The sequence below is a fragment of the Monomorium pharaonis genome, chromosome 5, assembly GCF_013373865.1.
Source record: "Monomorium pharaonis isolate MP-MQ-018 chromosome 5, ASM1337386v2, whole genome shotgun sequence".
Classification (NCBI taxonomy): Eukaryota; Metazoa; Arthropoda; class Insecta; order Hymenoptera; family Formicidae; genus Monomorium; species Monomorium pharaonis.
Window position 1 is genome coordinate 6,240,287 of NC_050471.1, and position 18,436 is coordinate 6,258,722.

Genomic DNA, 18,436 nt, shown 5'->3' on the forward strand with positions numbered 1-18,436 from the left:
TTTTTGTTAAAAATTGTATATTTATTTATATAAATTTGTCATATTGAGTGAACACTGAGTTTTCTACTAGATATTTCTAGTTGCGTCTTTCTCTTCTTTTTTGGTAACTTGCGTGAACTTATACTATCAATAAAAAAATGAGCGTAAAAACGCACTCAATTATTCTACATTATTCAACTAAACTTGAGAAAACTAAGAAAACGATTTTGACTTAATATAATTACAAGAAAAATTATTTAAAAGTCATTGTCATGTAATTTTGCAATTACAACAAAATTTCTTTCTCTAATGCTACTTAAAAAAAAAATTAAATTATAATAAATTACCTTAATTTTGAGAATTGAAAGCCTCGTTTCTAAATATCTAAACTAAAACTCATGGAGGCATCGTTATTAAAATATAAAGATGTCTCGCTATTGTCAAGCTGAAGGCCTGAACGGCCAAGTCCTAAAATCCGTAGGTAATAAAAACAAATACTGTCCCGTTTGGAATATGCCGTGTCGCAAAAAAAAATCGACACCTTTATCGCCGCGTTTAATTCGTAATCTCCTAGAAAAGTCTAAGTATATTCGCTCAAAACGTTATGAAATCGTTTTGCTCTTAAGAGGAACCGATTCGGCGCCATCTTCCACTGTAGTGCCATTTTCCTTCGCGTAGCTGGGTATGCCGGGCGGATTGTTCCAGCTCTGTAATTCGCCAGTGCCAAAAATGGCAAATGTCACCGCGCCGCAGAAATAGATGGCCGCTAGGATCCAAAAAATAATAGTCCACTGTGTGTAGGTCTGATTGTGGTATGTGATGTTACCGACCATGAAGGTGCTAAGGAAACCACCTATCGAGCTGAAAGTGTTGGCGATACCAAATATGGTCCCGGAGAAATTGGGCGCGATGTCGAGACCGTTTCCGAGATAACCGGCCGTTATGCCGCCGTTTATTGTCAGAGCAACGGTGAATACGATAACCGACGCCACGCGATCGCAACCATAGTACGCTTGGATCATCATGAGGATGCCGGGAGTTAGCACAGCTAGAAATTGAAGTTTGTTTGGTATTAGTCATACAATTTTTTTAATCCAATACTTTATCAATTCGTTGATTGCCACTCTTGATAGACTATATTGAAATTTTTCGAACGTTTGGTAAAAATAAACGCCGTCTAATACAAAATTTTGAGCGACATACATAATTATGTGACAATGTAAAATAACAAGTACGCTGTTCAATATACTATTCATGAGACTATAATCTGTTATTTAATTATATGCTTATGATAAAATAAAATGTTTACGATATAATAAAAGTTCTGCTGTGACGTAACGGTAAGACATAAAACACTTGCTGAGCAAACAACGTGTTCATTTATAGATTTTAAAAAATTTATGGAGACCGCTTAATTAAAAAAAGAATCTGTTTTACGAGTCACCTAGATCAAAATAAGAATATTTCGAAAACATTCGTGAATGTTATACTTACCGAACGTCGTAAAAATTTTACGTGTTGCTGTCACGGATAACTTGTTGTTGCGGAGCAAATAATCGGCCAAGATGGACATTGATAAGGCGAAAATGTACTTGCCTAAATAAGGTAACGAGGATAATAGTCCGTTCTGAAAATATTCATCTCATTAATATTTCAACGTATCCCATTAGTAATTAATCTCTTCCGTAACAAATATTATTTCCATCGAATAATCAGTGAAACAACGACGAAATAAAACATTTTATCTTTACTTGCACTGATTCAATATATACCTCTTTAATGTTGAAATGCAAGATGTACTTCATGTAAGTCGGAAGCTGATTGACAATGGTGTGATAACCGAAGACGCTGCACGCGTGCGTTATCACGATAGCCCAAACAGGCGCCGAAGTGATAAGTGCGCGCCACGGTATTGGTAGATGCTGTTGGTTAAAGTACTGCATTATTATTTTAAACATATAGATTAAAATGTTGTGGAATACATAAAGCACGATTTTTCAACCGCGATCAATACATTTGTTCCAATTTATATTGTTATCTTCGCTTAAAATTCTTAGATGATTAGAATAGATTAATGAAGGGCAAACTAAAATAGAATAAAATGCAATTTGGTATTAAAATGAATACTTTTTTTTACTATTATAACCTTGGTAGTGGTGGTCGTGCCAATCGCGCTCTCGATAAAGTGCCGCTCCTCCGCACTAATACGCGGATGCTGCGATGGTGAGTCGAACACCAGCAAGAACCACGTTACGCTCCAGATAATCCCGATCACGCCGGTCACGTAGAATACCGACTCCCAGCCTAACGAGGCGATGAGGAACCCGCACATCAGCATAGTTATCGCGGCGCCGAGGGATGAGGCTGCAAGTAACGAGGAGGCAAGAGTTTATGGCGCTGCGATTGACGCAACCGCGGTTCTTTGTCGCGTTCATAAAACGGCTGCGTCTATCTCGCGTAAGGCTCAAGAACGAGGACGGTTGACGATTATGGCATCTATTGGCCTGGATTTTCGCGATCGCGTGGCGAATTAGATCATGATCATTTACCCATCATGTGAGAGACGAACTTGCTACGCTCCGTCGGTGGAATCCATCGAGCAGTCATTGGCTGGATGGCAGGCCAGGTGGCACCCTGATTTGCGAGACGAATCAATTTTTGAGATACTGTCAGTACTAATTGCGTGATCGTTTGCAGTCACGTAAAACTCGATTGATGAGCGTAATTTGATTACGTGCAGAGACAGAGAAAGAGAAAGATGGAAAGAGAGAGAGAAATGCTCGATAGATTCAGATGTCAGAATTTCGCCTGTTAGATCGTTTCTCACGAGGCGGACGCGCACATTTATTTTAATTATAATGGTTTCCTGAATGAAATGGCGACGTACCATCATAAATCCCAACGCGACTCTTAACACGACGACCGCGATGTAGCCTAAGGAAGCCGCCAGCGGTGTCAGTAGTGTGAGGAAACTCGACATCAACATGCAGTAGCCGAAGATTCGTTTGGTACCGATTATCTCCGCGAGCCGACCGCCGGGAAACTCCGTGCAGATGTAACCCCAGAAAAAGCTGCCAAGGATCATATTTACCTCATATTCGTTCCATGAGTACTTGGTCTGGGCTCGTTCCTCCTAAGATTGAAAATCGAGAAATTTGTAAAAGTTGGACTTGAAAAAAATTGAGCGAAGGAAAATATCCCGCAATTATTAAGGCAAGGAAAATTAAAAGTTAAAGAGATCGATTAAGACAATCTTCGATGATCAATGAAAATGCGAACTCGAGTGAATCAAGGATAGTTCTCTCTGTTTAGGGTTGGGAAACTTTTTAAAAGTAACTCGTTATTGTTATTAATATTAAAAATTAAGTTATTGTTATTTAAAAACTAATGATTCGTTACTGTTACTGTTACTTTTTTAATGCTAAAACAAGATTAAATTAAACAAAAAGTTTGCTTTTATGTCTTTTAATATTAATAAAGCAATATTATTTTGTATCTTAAATTTGCACAAAACCGTAAAAATTAAAAAAGAAAGGAATGTTGATTTTGATTAAATTTACAAAATAGAGTAAAATATTTATACTTTTTTGCACCTTCAATTTTATGGGTAAAACTTTTAACATAATAATACAAAATTCAAAATTGTTCTTGAAATACATGCGACAGTATAATTATTGATTTATGACATCTTAAAACTGTACTTAAAACTGTACTTAAGGTGGTTTCAAACATAACAATAGACTATAAATATTGAAGAGTAAAGATTGAATATATACATACATAATGAAATCTGTTTAAATAGATTTAAAATGTAAAAAATAACGATGAAGATAACTATCAAATTTTTTATTGTTACTGAAAAATGTAACTACTTTATCGTTATAGTTTCACAAAGAGAAAAACGTTGTTACTAAATTCATTATTTATTTTTTATTTTTATTTTATTTATGATAAGAATTATTTTTAACAGAAAAAATAATTGCAATGGTAACAACAAAGTTATCAACAATGCATTACTCCTCAACGGTCGACAAAACAATTCTCAAGACTCTGTTTTGATGTAACAGTGAACTGTAGCAGTTTTCTATTGCAATTAATTACGATTAAACGTTGTATCGACTTTACAGTTTTGAATATAATCCCAATCGCGTGATAAGTTTAATCTGGATGATGAGGTCATTCACCGACTATAAGTTCGGCTTTACACGAGTTTCAACTAACCCGGTACCAGTGTGGGAACGTTGCGAGCCTGCTGCCGTTGTTCATCTCGTTGACTCTATTAACGTCGATGTCGATCGTCGGGGTCCTGGTGTCGTCGATCGGGGTGAGATCGTTCATCATCGTCGCCTGGGCACCGCACTCATCCGGCATCAACGCCGATCCGTTGGAATGCGAATGTTGACCGCTACTATTGTTCGATATTACCATCGAAACGATCGCTATCGTTAGATTCATGCGCAGCATATAGTTTAACATGAAGCCGAGAATCACCATAATGTCTAATACCTGCCGGCATGACAGACAATCTGGAAAAAAAACATTTGCGGTTATTTGTTTTGCGGTGAATTTTCTGTGGCTCGAAATCGACCACGAACATTCAGTCGATACATTAAATTAAACTAATGCATATTAACAATTACATAACATTTTTATTTATGTCTTCCTTATTGTAAAATAAGTTTATATATTTTTGATAATATTGAATAAGATATATTATTTAAGTACAAGAGAAAAAAAATCTAAGAAAATAGCTTCTTTTGAGAGAGATTTATACTAATAAGCCTTAAAATTATTATTGGTATTAAAAACTAGTATTGCTTTGAAATACATTATGAAATAATCATAGAAAACAATAGTCACATTAATTTTCTTCCGATTATTTGCGTTACGATTTTGTTTTATAGTTTTATATAAAACAACTTTCTAAATGAATATCTTGCTTAAAATTTTTAGCCCTTTAAGTTTCTCAGTTTTCCGTAAATTAAAAATATACAAATATTTAAAAAATCATAACAGATATGTTTGTTGAAATTTAAGAGGAATTATGTTGCGTCGTTTTGTTTTGTGTGTACAAGTGACGTTAGTTAGTTTTATTTACATTGACTTTATTTTGTCCGATTCTATGATTTCTTTTACACAATTACTGTCGATAGAGTGTGTGTCGAAAACAGGACGTTTGTATATATGCGACTGGTGAGCGTCGTCTGTGTCACATGTTCCTAGTGTGCTGTAAACAATTTTTACGTAACGTCAGCACGCAATCCACGCGGCTACGTATCGTTTCGGTCCATTATCGATCCCGATGCTATTGTACGCAATGCACCGCGGCTTATCTCGAGGTCATTGTTGGGGGATCCCGGACGTTTCGACGTACGAGATCACGCTTTCTCTCAATCCAATCGTCGCGGCGTTTATCATAAACGGAATCCCGAATTATGATGCGGCTACGCAAATGTTTTCCGCTTGCAGCGCGCCAATCAAGCGGAATGGATTAATTAAAAGCGCGTCGCGATTGTGCCAATTCACGACTCGGTCGCGTCTGTTTTGCTTTAATGAATCGTCATATATAAGTGGGTCTTCTCGGTCACTCGACGGTTTCCTCGTTCACTGGCAGGCCGCCGAAATTATTTCAAGAATGGCACTCGCCGGCCAATTATTTATCCTTTCCTTTCTTCGTTTACGCGCACGTCGTCTTAAGATTTCGCAAATCCGGAGACACGTGCGTCGTGATAGCGAAAGCTTCAGATTCCGCGAGACGTTACATCAACGTGGTGAGTTGTAAGAAGGAAGCTTGCGGAGCGAAGAAGCGGGCAAGCCCGCACTTAATCGTGGATCGCAAACAGGCGCACCTCGTCCCCGATATTAATAGTCAGCATTAGGTCGCCTTGCATCGTCCGTCGTTTGCATGCACTATGCGATCGTATCCGCAAAAGTCGAGTAGTTACTTTGCTTATCGCGAATTTGCGTCCGAGGTTATCGCAGAATCATTCGATGTTACTATATACACATAATGAATCAAATTCCATATACATAGAATTTAATGACTAATTCCCTTGGCCCATTTTTTTCCTCGATGGATGGAAACGCGAATTGAAATGAAAAGCAATAGTAGAAGCAATCTTTAAATAATTATTGTGGGTGTAAGATAAGATCAATGTGTCTGTGGAATGGCATAATTATTGAATAGAAATAATTATTGAAAATGAGAATTACTGGAAATGATGTTAATTTTCTGCGAATTAAGTAAGCAGCTGATAGAATCGTAATCGCGAGCAAATTGATGTGAACTCAAGTGGACTTTACTTCGGCAGAATTTTATTTTATTTATCTTTAAAAAATATAACAGATTGCTTAAAAAATTTACTGCGACGGGAGCCAGCCAACCTTCTTACGTCAGTTTACTCTGTCTAATCGTTCTCGTCTTTGACGCATTTAATTACAACAGAGAAACGCGTACCGAGAGACAAATAAGTTATGCCCCGTTGCGTAATCATGCACGTGTCGGACTTCGACGATGAAAGTGAATGGTCATCAATACGCGGACGATTAGAGTTCTTAGATTGAAAGGTAACCAAGAGGCGTTGCAACCAAGAGTCGGTACGGATAATTTGCGAGTTAAACGTTCCTCGACGAGGATCTAGTCAGCATTGTAAAGTCAACGCAAAGTCGTGCTCGTACTGTTGTATCTGACGTAACCAAAACCGTGAGTAAGGTCGAATGAAATCGTAGACAGGTTTATTCTTATTACGACGAAGTACTTTTATTTGGTAGATTTGAGCAATTTCAAAGAATTAAAAAAAATATTAATAGCAAAAGTTATAAAAGTTTACTGCATACAAGTTTTGATAAGCGTAAGTTAATATACAGTTGAGTAAACTATTTTTTAATTATTGAGTTTTAGCAACAATTGTAAAATAGTTCCAATTATGTGCATTCTATATATTATATAAAACTTGTATAATTATTATTTTTGTAATTACGGTTATTACGACAGGAACAACTACGTGTCTTTTTATATGAATGTGTTGAAATCGCTTCCGTATTTTTCTAGCTTTTTATAATATTTTTACATATAAGTCACTAAACTTAACTAGAAAGTTAATAATTTATTTTATTGCTTAGCCTGCTTTCCGATTAATAACAAAAAACAATTGATTTGAAATTCATATTTTATTTATATAGTAATAAAAAAGATATTTCTTTTATTTATACTTACACAAATGTAATTTTATTACACGCTTTACTTTTAGCTTTTAATTCAATTTTATTTAAATTTAATTAATTTTAATTTTAATGTTTTTAAAGATTATATTTAATATTTTATTTATCATGAGTTAAGATAATAAGACCCCCAAGATTGGCTTTGTTTGCTTTTCATTCAACCCTGCTCCTTTTTAAATGAGGAAATTTGATTTGCGTTGATGGATTATATTGTCTCTTTCCGTTTATAATCGTACGAAGAAACGCCAATCCTCCCGCGCGCAGTGACTCGTGACGTTAATAATGAAATCAATTAAGAAAATTAAGTCATTTGTTCCTCGTTATTTTTACTTTAATCGATCTGTGTGTTTCCGTATTCATTGTGACACGTTTATTCTATTTACTATGTTACGTAATAAATTCTTTATTCACGTTTGATCTAAATAGCTAAATTGTTACAGTTGCTATTCGATATTTTACTGTTGTACTTTTCATTTCAACATCTACGTGCTAGAAACGTATACGTTTTCCGTGCACGAGATTGCTTCGGTGAGGGCGAGATCCCAGTGAATATGTAATTTGGACGATTGGACAGGAGTGCCTATTTAAAAGTCCAATCTGACCGATATAATAACGACGTTCCTGAATCGAGAGCTCACCCGCCGCGTGTCGTGCTATCCACTTAACCGCTATTGCGACTATTACGCTGCCCGATCATGCAGCAATGAGCGGCTTGATACTTTAAATGCAGAAAATACATAACGCATTTCTAGTATTCGAAACTTATCAGACTTTGAATGTTTGATGATAATAATGACGCACAATATCCATAACGTACAATTTAGCTCTAGTTTGGTATGAAAGTTAGAAGTTTTGATCATTAAACGAAACAGCTAAATTGACAATTGTTGAAGACATACAAATTGGCAAAGAACAATCGTGTGAAGTTGATTACAATTCAACATAGTTTATTTAATTTGCAGACACTCATCAATCTTAATATCCATTGATATCTGATTTTAATAAATTTGTGCATTATATTAAATTGATTTAAGTCACATTGATTATTAATATAACAAGAAATTATAATTGATCTTTAAATAAAATTTAAAAAAGAAGACAAAGTTAAAATTTTCCAAAATGTTATTAAAAAAAATTAATTATTAACAGATTAAATTGTTCTACATCTGTTTATTTGTAAATGGTAGCAACGTTTCCAAACACAGTCTACATAATTTTTCATATGTAGAACAATATCAATTACACATCGTTTTATATATGTTAGTGTTGCAGGGTCAGCTTGACCAATGCTCAGCGCTAATCATAATTTTTACGGCTGCTTTTATACTTGATTTACAAGCCGGTTTCACTTGAGCGCAGGGTTGTGTCGTCGATGACCTCGATAACGTGACACTGGTTTTAATAGCCGGAAAACTTGGTAACGCGCTACGATATAATTAATGCAGATGAACCTTTGCATTTCCGAAAATAGGGGTTTTTCAATTAATTTTGTGCATAATATATAATTATTGATTTAATTTTTTTTCTGATTTAGATTAATAAGTTCCTGATTCGCATAAGCAACAAGATGTATAAAATGCATTCTAACACAAATATTTAAATTGTAAACATATTCTCGTTTTCCTCCTTAGGTATTAAAAAAAAAAAATTAATTAAGAATGCACGAAATATAATTTTTTAATATACATTATTAGTAATATTGCAAAGCATGCAGCGTCAAAATAATTGTCATTAATAGATTGCAACATGATCTTTGCTTTATTTCATGATTTTGTAGAAGCGTGTTCTTGTGTTGAGATGCATTATTTGTGTCGTGGATCAGATACCATTACGACCTTCACCTAGAACTCTGTACACGTTTTCCCGTTGGCTATTCATAGCGATTTCGTCGCTTTGCGAGAGCCCAAAATAGTGTACCTGGTTTTCTTAAAGTCGGGTTTGATGACATGCAACTTCGCGATTCGGAAACATCGATTCAGGTCAAGACATAAGTTTAACGACACAAACGGTATTTATTGTCTATGAGATTCATCGTTATATGCACTCGCATCTAATTGGTCGAAGATTAGAGGCTGGTGCGTCGCGTCGTGCCGCGTAGACTATAAGCGTTAAATTTATGAACACGCGATCGCCTGTCAGACGTCATGTGCGAATGTCGTAGATGATAATATGAATGTCGTATATGTTAACTTCATGAATGTGGAGGTGAAGATTCGGGGCAAACGGCGATTGTGAGTTTTAAATCGCGAATAGACTACGCTTATATTTCATGTAAACTTTATTCAGAAAGAGATCATAGATTACGCGAAGCATCATTTCCTTTATACATATGTATTAAATATAATAGCCACTAATGCTTTTCAATACCTTTTCTTTTTTTCTATATTTCATATCTTCTATTATTTTTATATCTGAAATATGTATATGTATAAAACGTTATTATTCACTTGAGTATAAGTGAAATTTATTTTTACATTTTTAAAGATTTTTTATTACGTGCAGATTAACTTATTTCATGTATACTTAGGTATATTTCTGTAATCAGTAAGATATTAGAAACGATAATGTAATATGTTTGTATATGTATCGATTAAGTGTATTGTCAGGAAGCTGACATTTTTATTACTTTAATTCAACCGTTGACGCGTCCGCCGCCTTCTTGACGAATCATCATCCCTTCCCGTAATAAAGAATACATTAACGTCTAAGCGGAAGCCGCGTTCGTTGCCGTCCGTCGCGAGACACGCGTACAACTTTAAGCTTGTCTACACATGAATCCGTTCATTTCCCTTCAAGAAAGTTATGCCATTGCATAAGTTTTTTTAGAAAAAAAAAAGTTTAATAGTATAAATAATATAATTAAGAAAATAAACGTAATATTAAAAATGTATGACAAATAATATTAATAATATAATATATATTCACATAGATTATTAATTAATGATTTTAAAATTATATTAAATATTCAATTTTTCAGTGTTATTCGTTTAAAATCGGAAAATCAAATGCGTGTAAATAAGACACGAAATGCGTAAAACAAACAGGTTTGCTTTAACCAATTATGACTTATGTTGAATTATTGTGTTGGAAAATCTAATAAAACCAGTTAAGAAATCTTGTTCTGCGAATTGCAATAAAAGTTAAATATTATATGACGTGTCACATGTTTAAGATAATACATGTTTAGAATACATTAAAATCAAATGAGATTTAGAGTAATACATATAAATAAAAATGCCTCGGTGAATAAAAATTTTAAATTTCCGTTATATACTATCGTCATACTCGTAAAATTTTGACCTTCTAAGCGTGCGATTTGCTCTGTTTATATTCTGATATAACGGAACATAAATTTATTTATTTGACTTGAATAAAACATTAGAACAAGATAAGCGTTACAAAAAACATTTCTATTCTCTATTACTTGCGTTTTCTTTTGTGTTGTATTAATTATATAATTTTATAACAATTATTTTAAATGATTGTGTCGATGATCAGTGATATTATGATAATTTAGGTCTATTTCTACCAACTTAGATTAACTTTAATCTTGATTTAATTTATTTGTTATCTTATTCTAATTCTAAAAATTAGAAAAAGATCAAGAATAAGTTAAACGGAGATTAAAGTTATTTTTCATTATTTATTCTTTATTCTTAATATTTATTCTATAAATATAAGAAAACCATGCTAATACGTTTCACAATTTTTTTATTTGCGAAAAATTATTTGCTAATCTACTTTTGTTAAAATTGGTCTTAAAATGTTATAATAACAAATTATTTATACAGTCATTTAACCCCTTGTCATGTCAACCGTGACTTACCTAGCACGTTGCGATTGGATGCCATTTCGCCGGTGATAATATAATGATGATTGCAAACACTCCTCACTGATTTTCCGGCCTTTCTGTTTTTCAATTTCAGCACACGTTTTCAAAAATCAGATTTAATTTAGCTATCTTTTGTTATTCCTACTGGAGTAGACTTATATTTTCTCCAATTAAATACGATTCTTCACGTGTAAACCATCATGTCACTCGAACGTTAATTGACACAAGGAAGAGCCTTTATACCCCTCTTAGAGGATTAACTCTTGGAAAAGCTCGCTTTTCATACGAATGCTTGCTCTAGCGTGGCAACTCGTTCGGTCGCCGCGCTTTAACTGTGCCTCTGCTCTAAATGCTGCCAAAAATCTCAGCTGCAAATCGCGGCGCTGGCTACTCGGAAGAAGACGAAGACGATGTAGAGGAGGCCCGTCAATAGCGTCAGCGTTGCGACACCGACGTCTTCCGCGGGCTGCGTCGTTCTCCCGCTTCGCGTTTCGCTCTGTTCCGTCGTAACGTTCCTCGGTGTCGTAACGAAGTTACTGCGTGCGATGAAGCGACGAGGTGGTAGAGGCAGAGGGAAAGAAAGAGATGAAGGGGGGCACGACCACGCACGTCACGAGCGTCCGCAGTTGTGTACAATGACGTGCTTTGTTCGCCGCGTCGAAGAAAAGATGAATGCGCCCTATCAAATCGGACCGACGATTTTTCCTACCCCCGTGTCTAGTATTCGCCGTGTCTAGAGGTGGATGGTATGCGAGGAACCAGGTGTGCGGACCAAAAAGAAGAAACGCTTTTCTTCACAGAAAGGTCTAAAAGGTTTTTGAAATTGGAAGATTAATCTTTAAGTATGTTACATGGTGCATCAATCTCCCTCAATCCCTAGATTTTTAAAATAATATTTTTTTCCGTCCTCAAACGCTTTTCTTCTTCTCCTATCTAACTTTTATATGAACTATAAACTTTTTTATTGCTATACATTTAACGAAGTTATATCTTTTTGCTATTTCAAATTTCGTAAACTTGTGTTTAATTGGAGCGATAATGTGAGAAAATAATGAGGTGGTCATAATATACACAATCTCAAGACGTTATTAATTATACAAATATTATATAGAAATACATATAATTGTTATATACATAAAGTTTTCCTTAGGTAATATATCGTGGATTCGTGTTCAGTGATATCGCAGTTAAGGGGTTAGTATAATTCCACACGCTCAAAATATCTCGCATTCGTTCCTTGCTCCGTTATTTCGCGAAGAGATAAATCTTTACGAAGTGACGGAAGATAACTGTTGTTCGAGCGATATGTTGTAACGTGCCAGGCGTTATCGTGACGTTGTAGTGATTAATCAACGTCAGTATTAATTCGCTGATCTGTCGCTTCAGCGTTCTAATGACTGTAATTGGTAGTTACCAAGCATATTCACCGCGCCGCTGACGTTCTCTCTGACAGGATTAATTAGGTCTAGAATCACCAACTGTCTCTTCGGTCACTTTGCGCGATTGAACGCTGAATGAAATGTCTGTTGAAGTAACCAAAGCAAAGTAAACGGAAGTAAACGAAGAACTGAAGAAATGAAGGCAACTTTCCATTGAAGTTAGTTGAAATAATCGAATATTGTTCCCGAAAATTAAAGTGCAAAACAGAATTCTACTTTTTTTAACTTTGTAGTGATAAAGTTACATTCTGACAAGGTGATTATTTGTTATCTCGAGCTTTGCAATGCAAACGAATCATAATTATTCGTATTTACATATATTCGCAAAGTATTATGTATTCAAGATATAAGATAAAACTTTTTAGTTGCGACGTAGTTGTCCTTCTCCGGGGCATTTCACGAAACAATTATCATATTTTTGTGAACAATACTTTAATTAGCATACTTTTAAAGATTTTTTTCTCTTTCTTGATTGAAGGGAAAAAAACAGATAATTTCTCGTTCTTCTAAGTTTTTACTTGAAACATCTATTAAATTCCGCTTTAAGAGAGTTTTTGTAAGAATAAGAAACGAGATTTGATTCGACAATGTTAATTACGAGCAAGAAGATATGCAAGGACATTCTGCGACGAAGCGAAAAGTACTTTTCTAATTTCTTTTTAGAATAACTGCCCATGATAACCGCATATCGCAATATAGCACGATATATGTTTAGACTTCGCGCGTTGTGTAATTCCATCAACTATCTTATACATTCACTTATCATCTCAACTAACAGGATATCTCTCTCTCGCATTCATTCTTTCGGTGTTGCGCAAGTACCGTTCCGAGTTCGGAAAGTTTTCATGGTACATGGATCCACGCGTTTAAACGACAAAACGCGATACTTACACCACGCGCACATCTCTTACAAACGGATAAAGCGCTCGCAATAGTTAATCGAGGATATTGAGCTTGCTGTTGGTCTTCCTCAATTGCGCCCGCCAGGGTATAATTTGACCATCGTCGGAGTCATCCTTGGCAGGATCGTCCCTCTTCTCGTCCACTTCGGGTTTTTCTTCCTTCTTGATGACGCACGACACCGCTGCCACCGCCGCTGGCAAAGCGTCCCTCTTCGGATTTGCCGACGTTGCTTCGAATTTCGTCGTCGATGTGCTAATCGAGGTCGACACCTGCGTCTGATTCAGTCTGCAATCAAATCGATAATTCGATTCTTGAATAACGTGCTTGAAAAATTTTTACCTTGCTACTTTGTTAATTAATGAAGGAAAAAATTAAATGTTAAAATATAATTATATTTTAATAATATGTAACAAGAAATAAAGCTTCAATAAAGAGGAATGCAAGAAGTAAAATCGGCGGTCACAGATTTGATGAGTTCAATTTTTTTATGCACGTATAAAATATTACGCGTAATGTTATACGTATCATGTATAATTACTCATGTAACATGAAACGGAGGAACTTGAGGTCAATTGCAACAAGAGGCAATTGTAATATTCACAATATTCACAATAATTGAAGCAGTTAGCCCTCGCTGCCCCTTTTCTCTATACGCGGAGTTAAAAACACGCGGAGTTAAATCTCGGGGGGGAAAAAAACAGCGCGAGATGAATCTCTTTCTAAAAAATATCACAATCCAAGTACAATTTTGTGACGAGCAGTTGAAACATTTCTCACTGTTGTAAGACTCGTTCCAATTAATTCTGGCTTTCTCCAATCACCGAGAAATAACGTTCAATGAGCGCTGATGATTGATTGATACGGATCCATTAATCTTTGTACCTCTTTTCCTCGTTGTCTTTCTTGGCGAGAAGCTGCCGTTTCCACGGCGGAATCGCTTTCTGCCGCCTCTCCTCGTTCTCTCGCGCTATCTGCTCCTCGAGCTCCTTCTTCGCTCGTTCGGCGGCTTTACGAGCTAACATTTGCCGCTTCCAGATTGGTATTACGTTTCCCGAGCTGTCCTTCTCGGGGATCTACAGAAAAGAAGTCCACAGTTCGAGATTTCAAAGCTAAATTGCACAAGAATATGAAAAAAGAGGAAAACAGATTCTTTTATGGATTAGAAAGATTAGACACTTTTACGATTTTTTAAAAATATGCGGTATGCTCTTCAAGAAGAATAACAAATAAAATGAGTGACAAATAAAATTCTTACTTGGTCAACGAAGTTCGTAACGTTGAACGCTTTGCTGATTTCCGACATGAGGTTCTGCTCCTGAGTCTTCTCGACCTGCGCCCTCTCCACCTTCAGCTTCTTGATGCCGGGTATATCCTTGGTGCGCTTCAGTTCGGCGATCAGATCCGTCTTTTGCACGAAGAACGGCTCCGACACTGAGACCGATACAGTTTTATCGAAAATTTATCCGCGACTTATTGATTTATTTTTTTTTTTAACTTTATAGCGAGGTAACACGGTCGTAATAAATTTCGTTCGACGCGCGCAATAAACACAGTGAAACGATCTCAAGGGGTCGATAATACTAAACGATTAATAGTAAAGCATAGAGTAACACTATAAGAACTGGAATCCACTGGGATAAGGTTGAAGTTTGAATCCCTCTCCGCTCGAGTTCGCGCAGAAGCGTTAAATTATACACGTGCATGTGTGTCGCGGACTAACTGGCTTACCGTTAGTCATGGACACGCTGCGAGGTGGCGGAGCGGAGAACGTCTTGGTGGCGTTCATCTTCGCGCCGGTCCGTCGTAGCTGGATACTCGTGAGGTCCTGGATGCTGATTGTGGCTAAGGGTTGCTGCGGGGAGTTGCTCTTGGAGCTCTCGGTCTCGGTGCCGGTGCCGGTGCCGGCATTCGCGGTCTGATTCCCCCCCCGTGCCCCTCGCTGTTGCAGGGGTGACAGGGGTGGTGGCGGGGGGCCCGTGGAAGATCCCTTGGCCTCCTCGTTGCTCCTTCGCGCCCCCTCCTCCTCGTCCGCCTCCTCCTCTTCACCCTGCTCCGTATTCCGGCTCTGGATGTCCAAGTTGTCCACTGACCTGCGAGCGCGATTTTCGCATTGTCACGCGAGCGGAAAATTTCATAATGCCGCTATGCTCGAAGACAAATTTGTTTGTTTCAATAAGATTTGTTTCATCTATCAGAGAATCATGATATTTAGGTATTTTGTTTCGCGTCTGTTGAGAGTAGATATATATTTTTAATGCATTAAATTATTTATGACAATCATATTACAAGATTTTAAACTTTTCGGGATATATTAATGCTTTAAAAATTGTTCGAGAAAGATTTTCATCAAATCTAAATTATTTCGAAGAGAAACGCCAATAAAAGGAGAGGGAAATATTTTGTCACATAATAAATGAAAAGTACTTTAACCCCGGAAGAAGAATGTCAGTCATGTTAAATTGATTTCTCACGTTTCTGCGTAATCGGAAAGTCCAATGCACGCGTGAGTTTACGTTTCTCTGCATAACTGAAAAGGCTTCAACTGGCGGCACCTGTTATGTCAGCCGTAAAGCAAACTTTAGCTATAATCATTACGAGGGTGATTGTCGATATTATTTCAAGTGCGTGAAGATTGAATTGATAAATCATAGTCGTAGACGTTGACGATAAATAAAAGCGTTCGATGTTTACCAAACTACTTTTCGTTTTTTTTTTAAATTGCGTGCTATAATGTGCGCGCACGGTTTGAATAATCGTACAGACACTATAAACGAAGCACTTGAAGTAAACTTTAAATCACCACCTTCTGAATAATTTAAATAATTGAAGTATATTACATACAGCATTCCTCGTTATTCGCTTGTTCAGTTCACGTATTCTAAACATCCTTGAAATGCACTACATATTTTGAATATTCATATCGTCAATTCGAAATCGTTTCAATTAAACAAACGACGATAGAATATTTGCCACTTCACATCTATCGATTAACAACCGCGATATACACGAAGGAAACAGACAGAAGTAAACACCGTTGTACGTAAGGTAGGAAGGATCACTGACCTCGCCTTCGACAGGCTGTTTTTAGACGACACCTTGCAGATACTCTTCAGGTATTCGGACGGCTTGAGTAGAGTATTGGAGTCCGCATTGGCGAACTTTGGCGGTATGAACGGCAGCACCATGTGCCTGTTTACCAGGTGGGACGCCTGGCTCGCTTTAATTTCGTCCGCGTCCACCGGTGCACTGGCGGGAGCCGGCACTTCCGGCTGTTGCGGATGCTCGCCGGAGGATGATGCGTCGGACTTGTTGGTCGCTGTTCCGAGACCGACCAGCAGCGTTAGAGAAAGAGAGAGAGACGGAGATAGACGGGGAGATATAGAGAAGGTGGAATAAATGTAAAAAGAGGAGCCGAGAGGAGAGGGAGTTTCTCGTTATATCCTGCAGCATTGGATGACGGTCGTTACCGAGGGGCAAGTGAAATCTAGGTAAGTATATTATATGCCCGGTGAGCGCTATGGTCTAGTAAGTGAGGCCACCTCCGCGCTGAGCATGATCCGCTAACAGTTTAATTAAAGGCCGAAGTATACGCGCGTGCAGCCCAAATTGAGATCGCGATGTGACGAGAGGAGGGGAGGGAGGTTCGTCCCTCCCTCCCTTCCTCCTACTCTCCTCTCCCTGCGCCAGTGTCCGATCGCGAGCCGAGCCGGCCCAATTAAACGCGGCGCTGATTAACATCTGCGAATTAATTTCGCGCGATTTTAACTGTAATTGCCGGTCGTCGTAGTCGATTTAGCTAATTGCCTTCGCTACGTTCGTATCGAAGAGTCAGAATGCACCCGCCCCGAAAATGTAGGCATAATTCGCACGAGCGTAACACGGCCGCCCGAGGTAATTACTTGCAGCAATAAAAAATACAGTAACAGAATTATGAATTGCGTATAACGGAGTTATCGCATTTCCTGATAGTCCGGAGGGGACCACAACCGGAGTTGGTCTTTCTCCTCGTTTATAGAAATCAATTAATTATAGCGGAGATAATCAAATTACGGAAGCGTTAAACGTCGAAGACAGAGAAACTTCGAATCTCGCGAGGTGTTCCGCAAGTAGCGTCATTAAGACTCGTTAAAGATAAAAATCTGTCGAGGAAGTAATTGAGAGTACAATGGTCTTTGCATTGACCGGTAGTCATAAAACATCGATCGGTCATAAAATTGCGTTCGTGCGTGACGCGATCTCTTCTCGTGATTGTTGCGAATAATGTTAAATTACGGTTATTTTATATATATATATACATATATATATTAAGAGGAAATGTCCTCTGTTATCTGACACGGAGTAATTTAGAAAACACAATAATTTCAACAAACGCGATCGCGTTTACGCAGCGTGCATTCAGCAATGACGCGTTTGTCTTCGATCCGCGATATTTCAAAATTGTAGATAAGCCGAAACGCTTGAACGAATTTCGCGGAAAATGTCAAGTGAATGCGCGTGCACGCACATTTTGTTCGAAGTCGAGCTGCAACTTTCGCGCTCGCGGCAATTTCGCAAGGGAGGGTATCAAAGAGAGCGTCAAGCACAATTTCTCACCGAAGGACTCGGTCCTTCCGTCCTGGCCGCTTCCTCGTGCATCTTTCTTGTCGGCACCTGCGTCCGCATTCGGCTTCGGGTTCACCAGGAGAACCACCACGTCATCGTCCGGCGGTGGCGGTGGTGGCGGTGGCGGTGGTTTCGAGAGACTAGGGAATGAAATTTTTGATTCCGATGTGATTATCGTGAAAAATACACAATATAAGTGTTTCAAAATATAATCTGTGATAAATTATTATCACAGATTAAAAATATTATTCATAGAATGTTGATTAAAAATCGTTGTTTGGACGCAAACTTTTTGCTCCTCGAATTTTCATGGTTTATGTATTAGTAAAAAGTATAAATGATCTTTCTCTGATGAGAAGATAATATTTCTTCTGAAGAAGAAAACATAGAAAATTGGTGGAGATAAGTTTTATCATTTCGTATAAGACAATGTGAAAGTACTTTTTATAATAACCGATTG

General features: G+C 37.3%; 2 protein-coding genes across 2 annotated transcripts in view; both read right to left on the minus strand.

Annotated features, from left to right (window-relative positions):
• On the minus strand, positions 1 to 11,501 carry LOC105840083 (putative inorganic phosphate cotransporter). Its single transcript, XM_012686836.3, has 8 exons — positions 11,027 to 11,501; positions 4,201 to 4,505; positions 2,867 to 3,112; positions 2,529 to 2,613; positions 2,126 to 2,343; positions 1,752 to 1,901; positions 1,474 to 1,606; positions 1 to 1,027 (listed from the first exon to the last, which is right to left on the minus strand). Exons 1-8 carry the CDS (start codon positions 11,049 to 11,051, stop codon positions 582 to 584), a joined length of 1,608 nt encoding a protein of 535 aa, XP_012542290.1. The 5' UTR covers positions 11,052 to 11,501; the 3' UTR covers positions 1 to 581.
• LOC105840081 (espin) overlaps positions 11,198 to 18,436 on the minus strand; it is a 17,248-nt gene continuing 10,009 nt past the window's right edge. The window contains exons 7-12 of the mRNA XM_012686834.3: positions 17,968 to 18,116; positions 16,438 to 16,690; positions 15,103 to 15,464; positions 14,630 to 14,805; positions 14,257 to 14,447; positions 11,198 to 13,659 (exon numbers count right to left, since the gene is read on the minus strand). Of these exons, the coding sequence (XP_012542288.2) occupies positions 13,407 to 13,659; positions 14,257 to 14,447; positions 14,630 to 14,805; positions 15,103 to 15,464; positions 16,438 to 16,690; positions 17,968 to 18,116 (1,384 nt within the window). The 3' untranslated portion in view covers positions 11,198 to 13,406. The remainder of the gene's footprint in view (positions 13,660 to 14,256; positions 14,448 to 14,629; positions 14,806 to 15,102; positions 15,465 to 16,437; positions 16,691 to 17,967; positions 18,117 to 18,436) is intronic.

What these genes read in the sequence shown, in the direction of transcription:
- LOC105840083 (XM_012686836.3), bottom strand. Translation starts at nt 11,051, where the DNA reads ATGGCATCCAATCGCAACGTGCTAG. An exon ending in ATCCAATCGCAACGTGCTAG is followed by an intron (nt 4,506 to 11,026) that starts GTAAGTCACGGT and finishes TTTTTTTTCCAG; the next exon opens with ATTGTCTGTCATGCCGGCAG. An exon ending in GCACGACCACCACTACCAAG is followed by an intron (nt 1,902 to 2,125) that starts GTTATAATAGTA and finishes TTTAACCAACAG; the next exon opens with CATCTACCAATACCGTGGCG.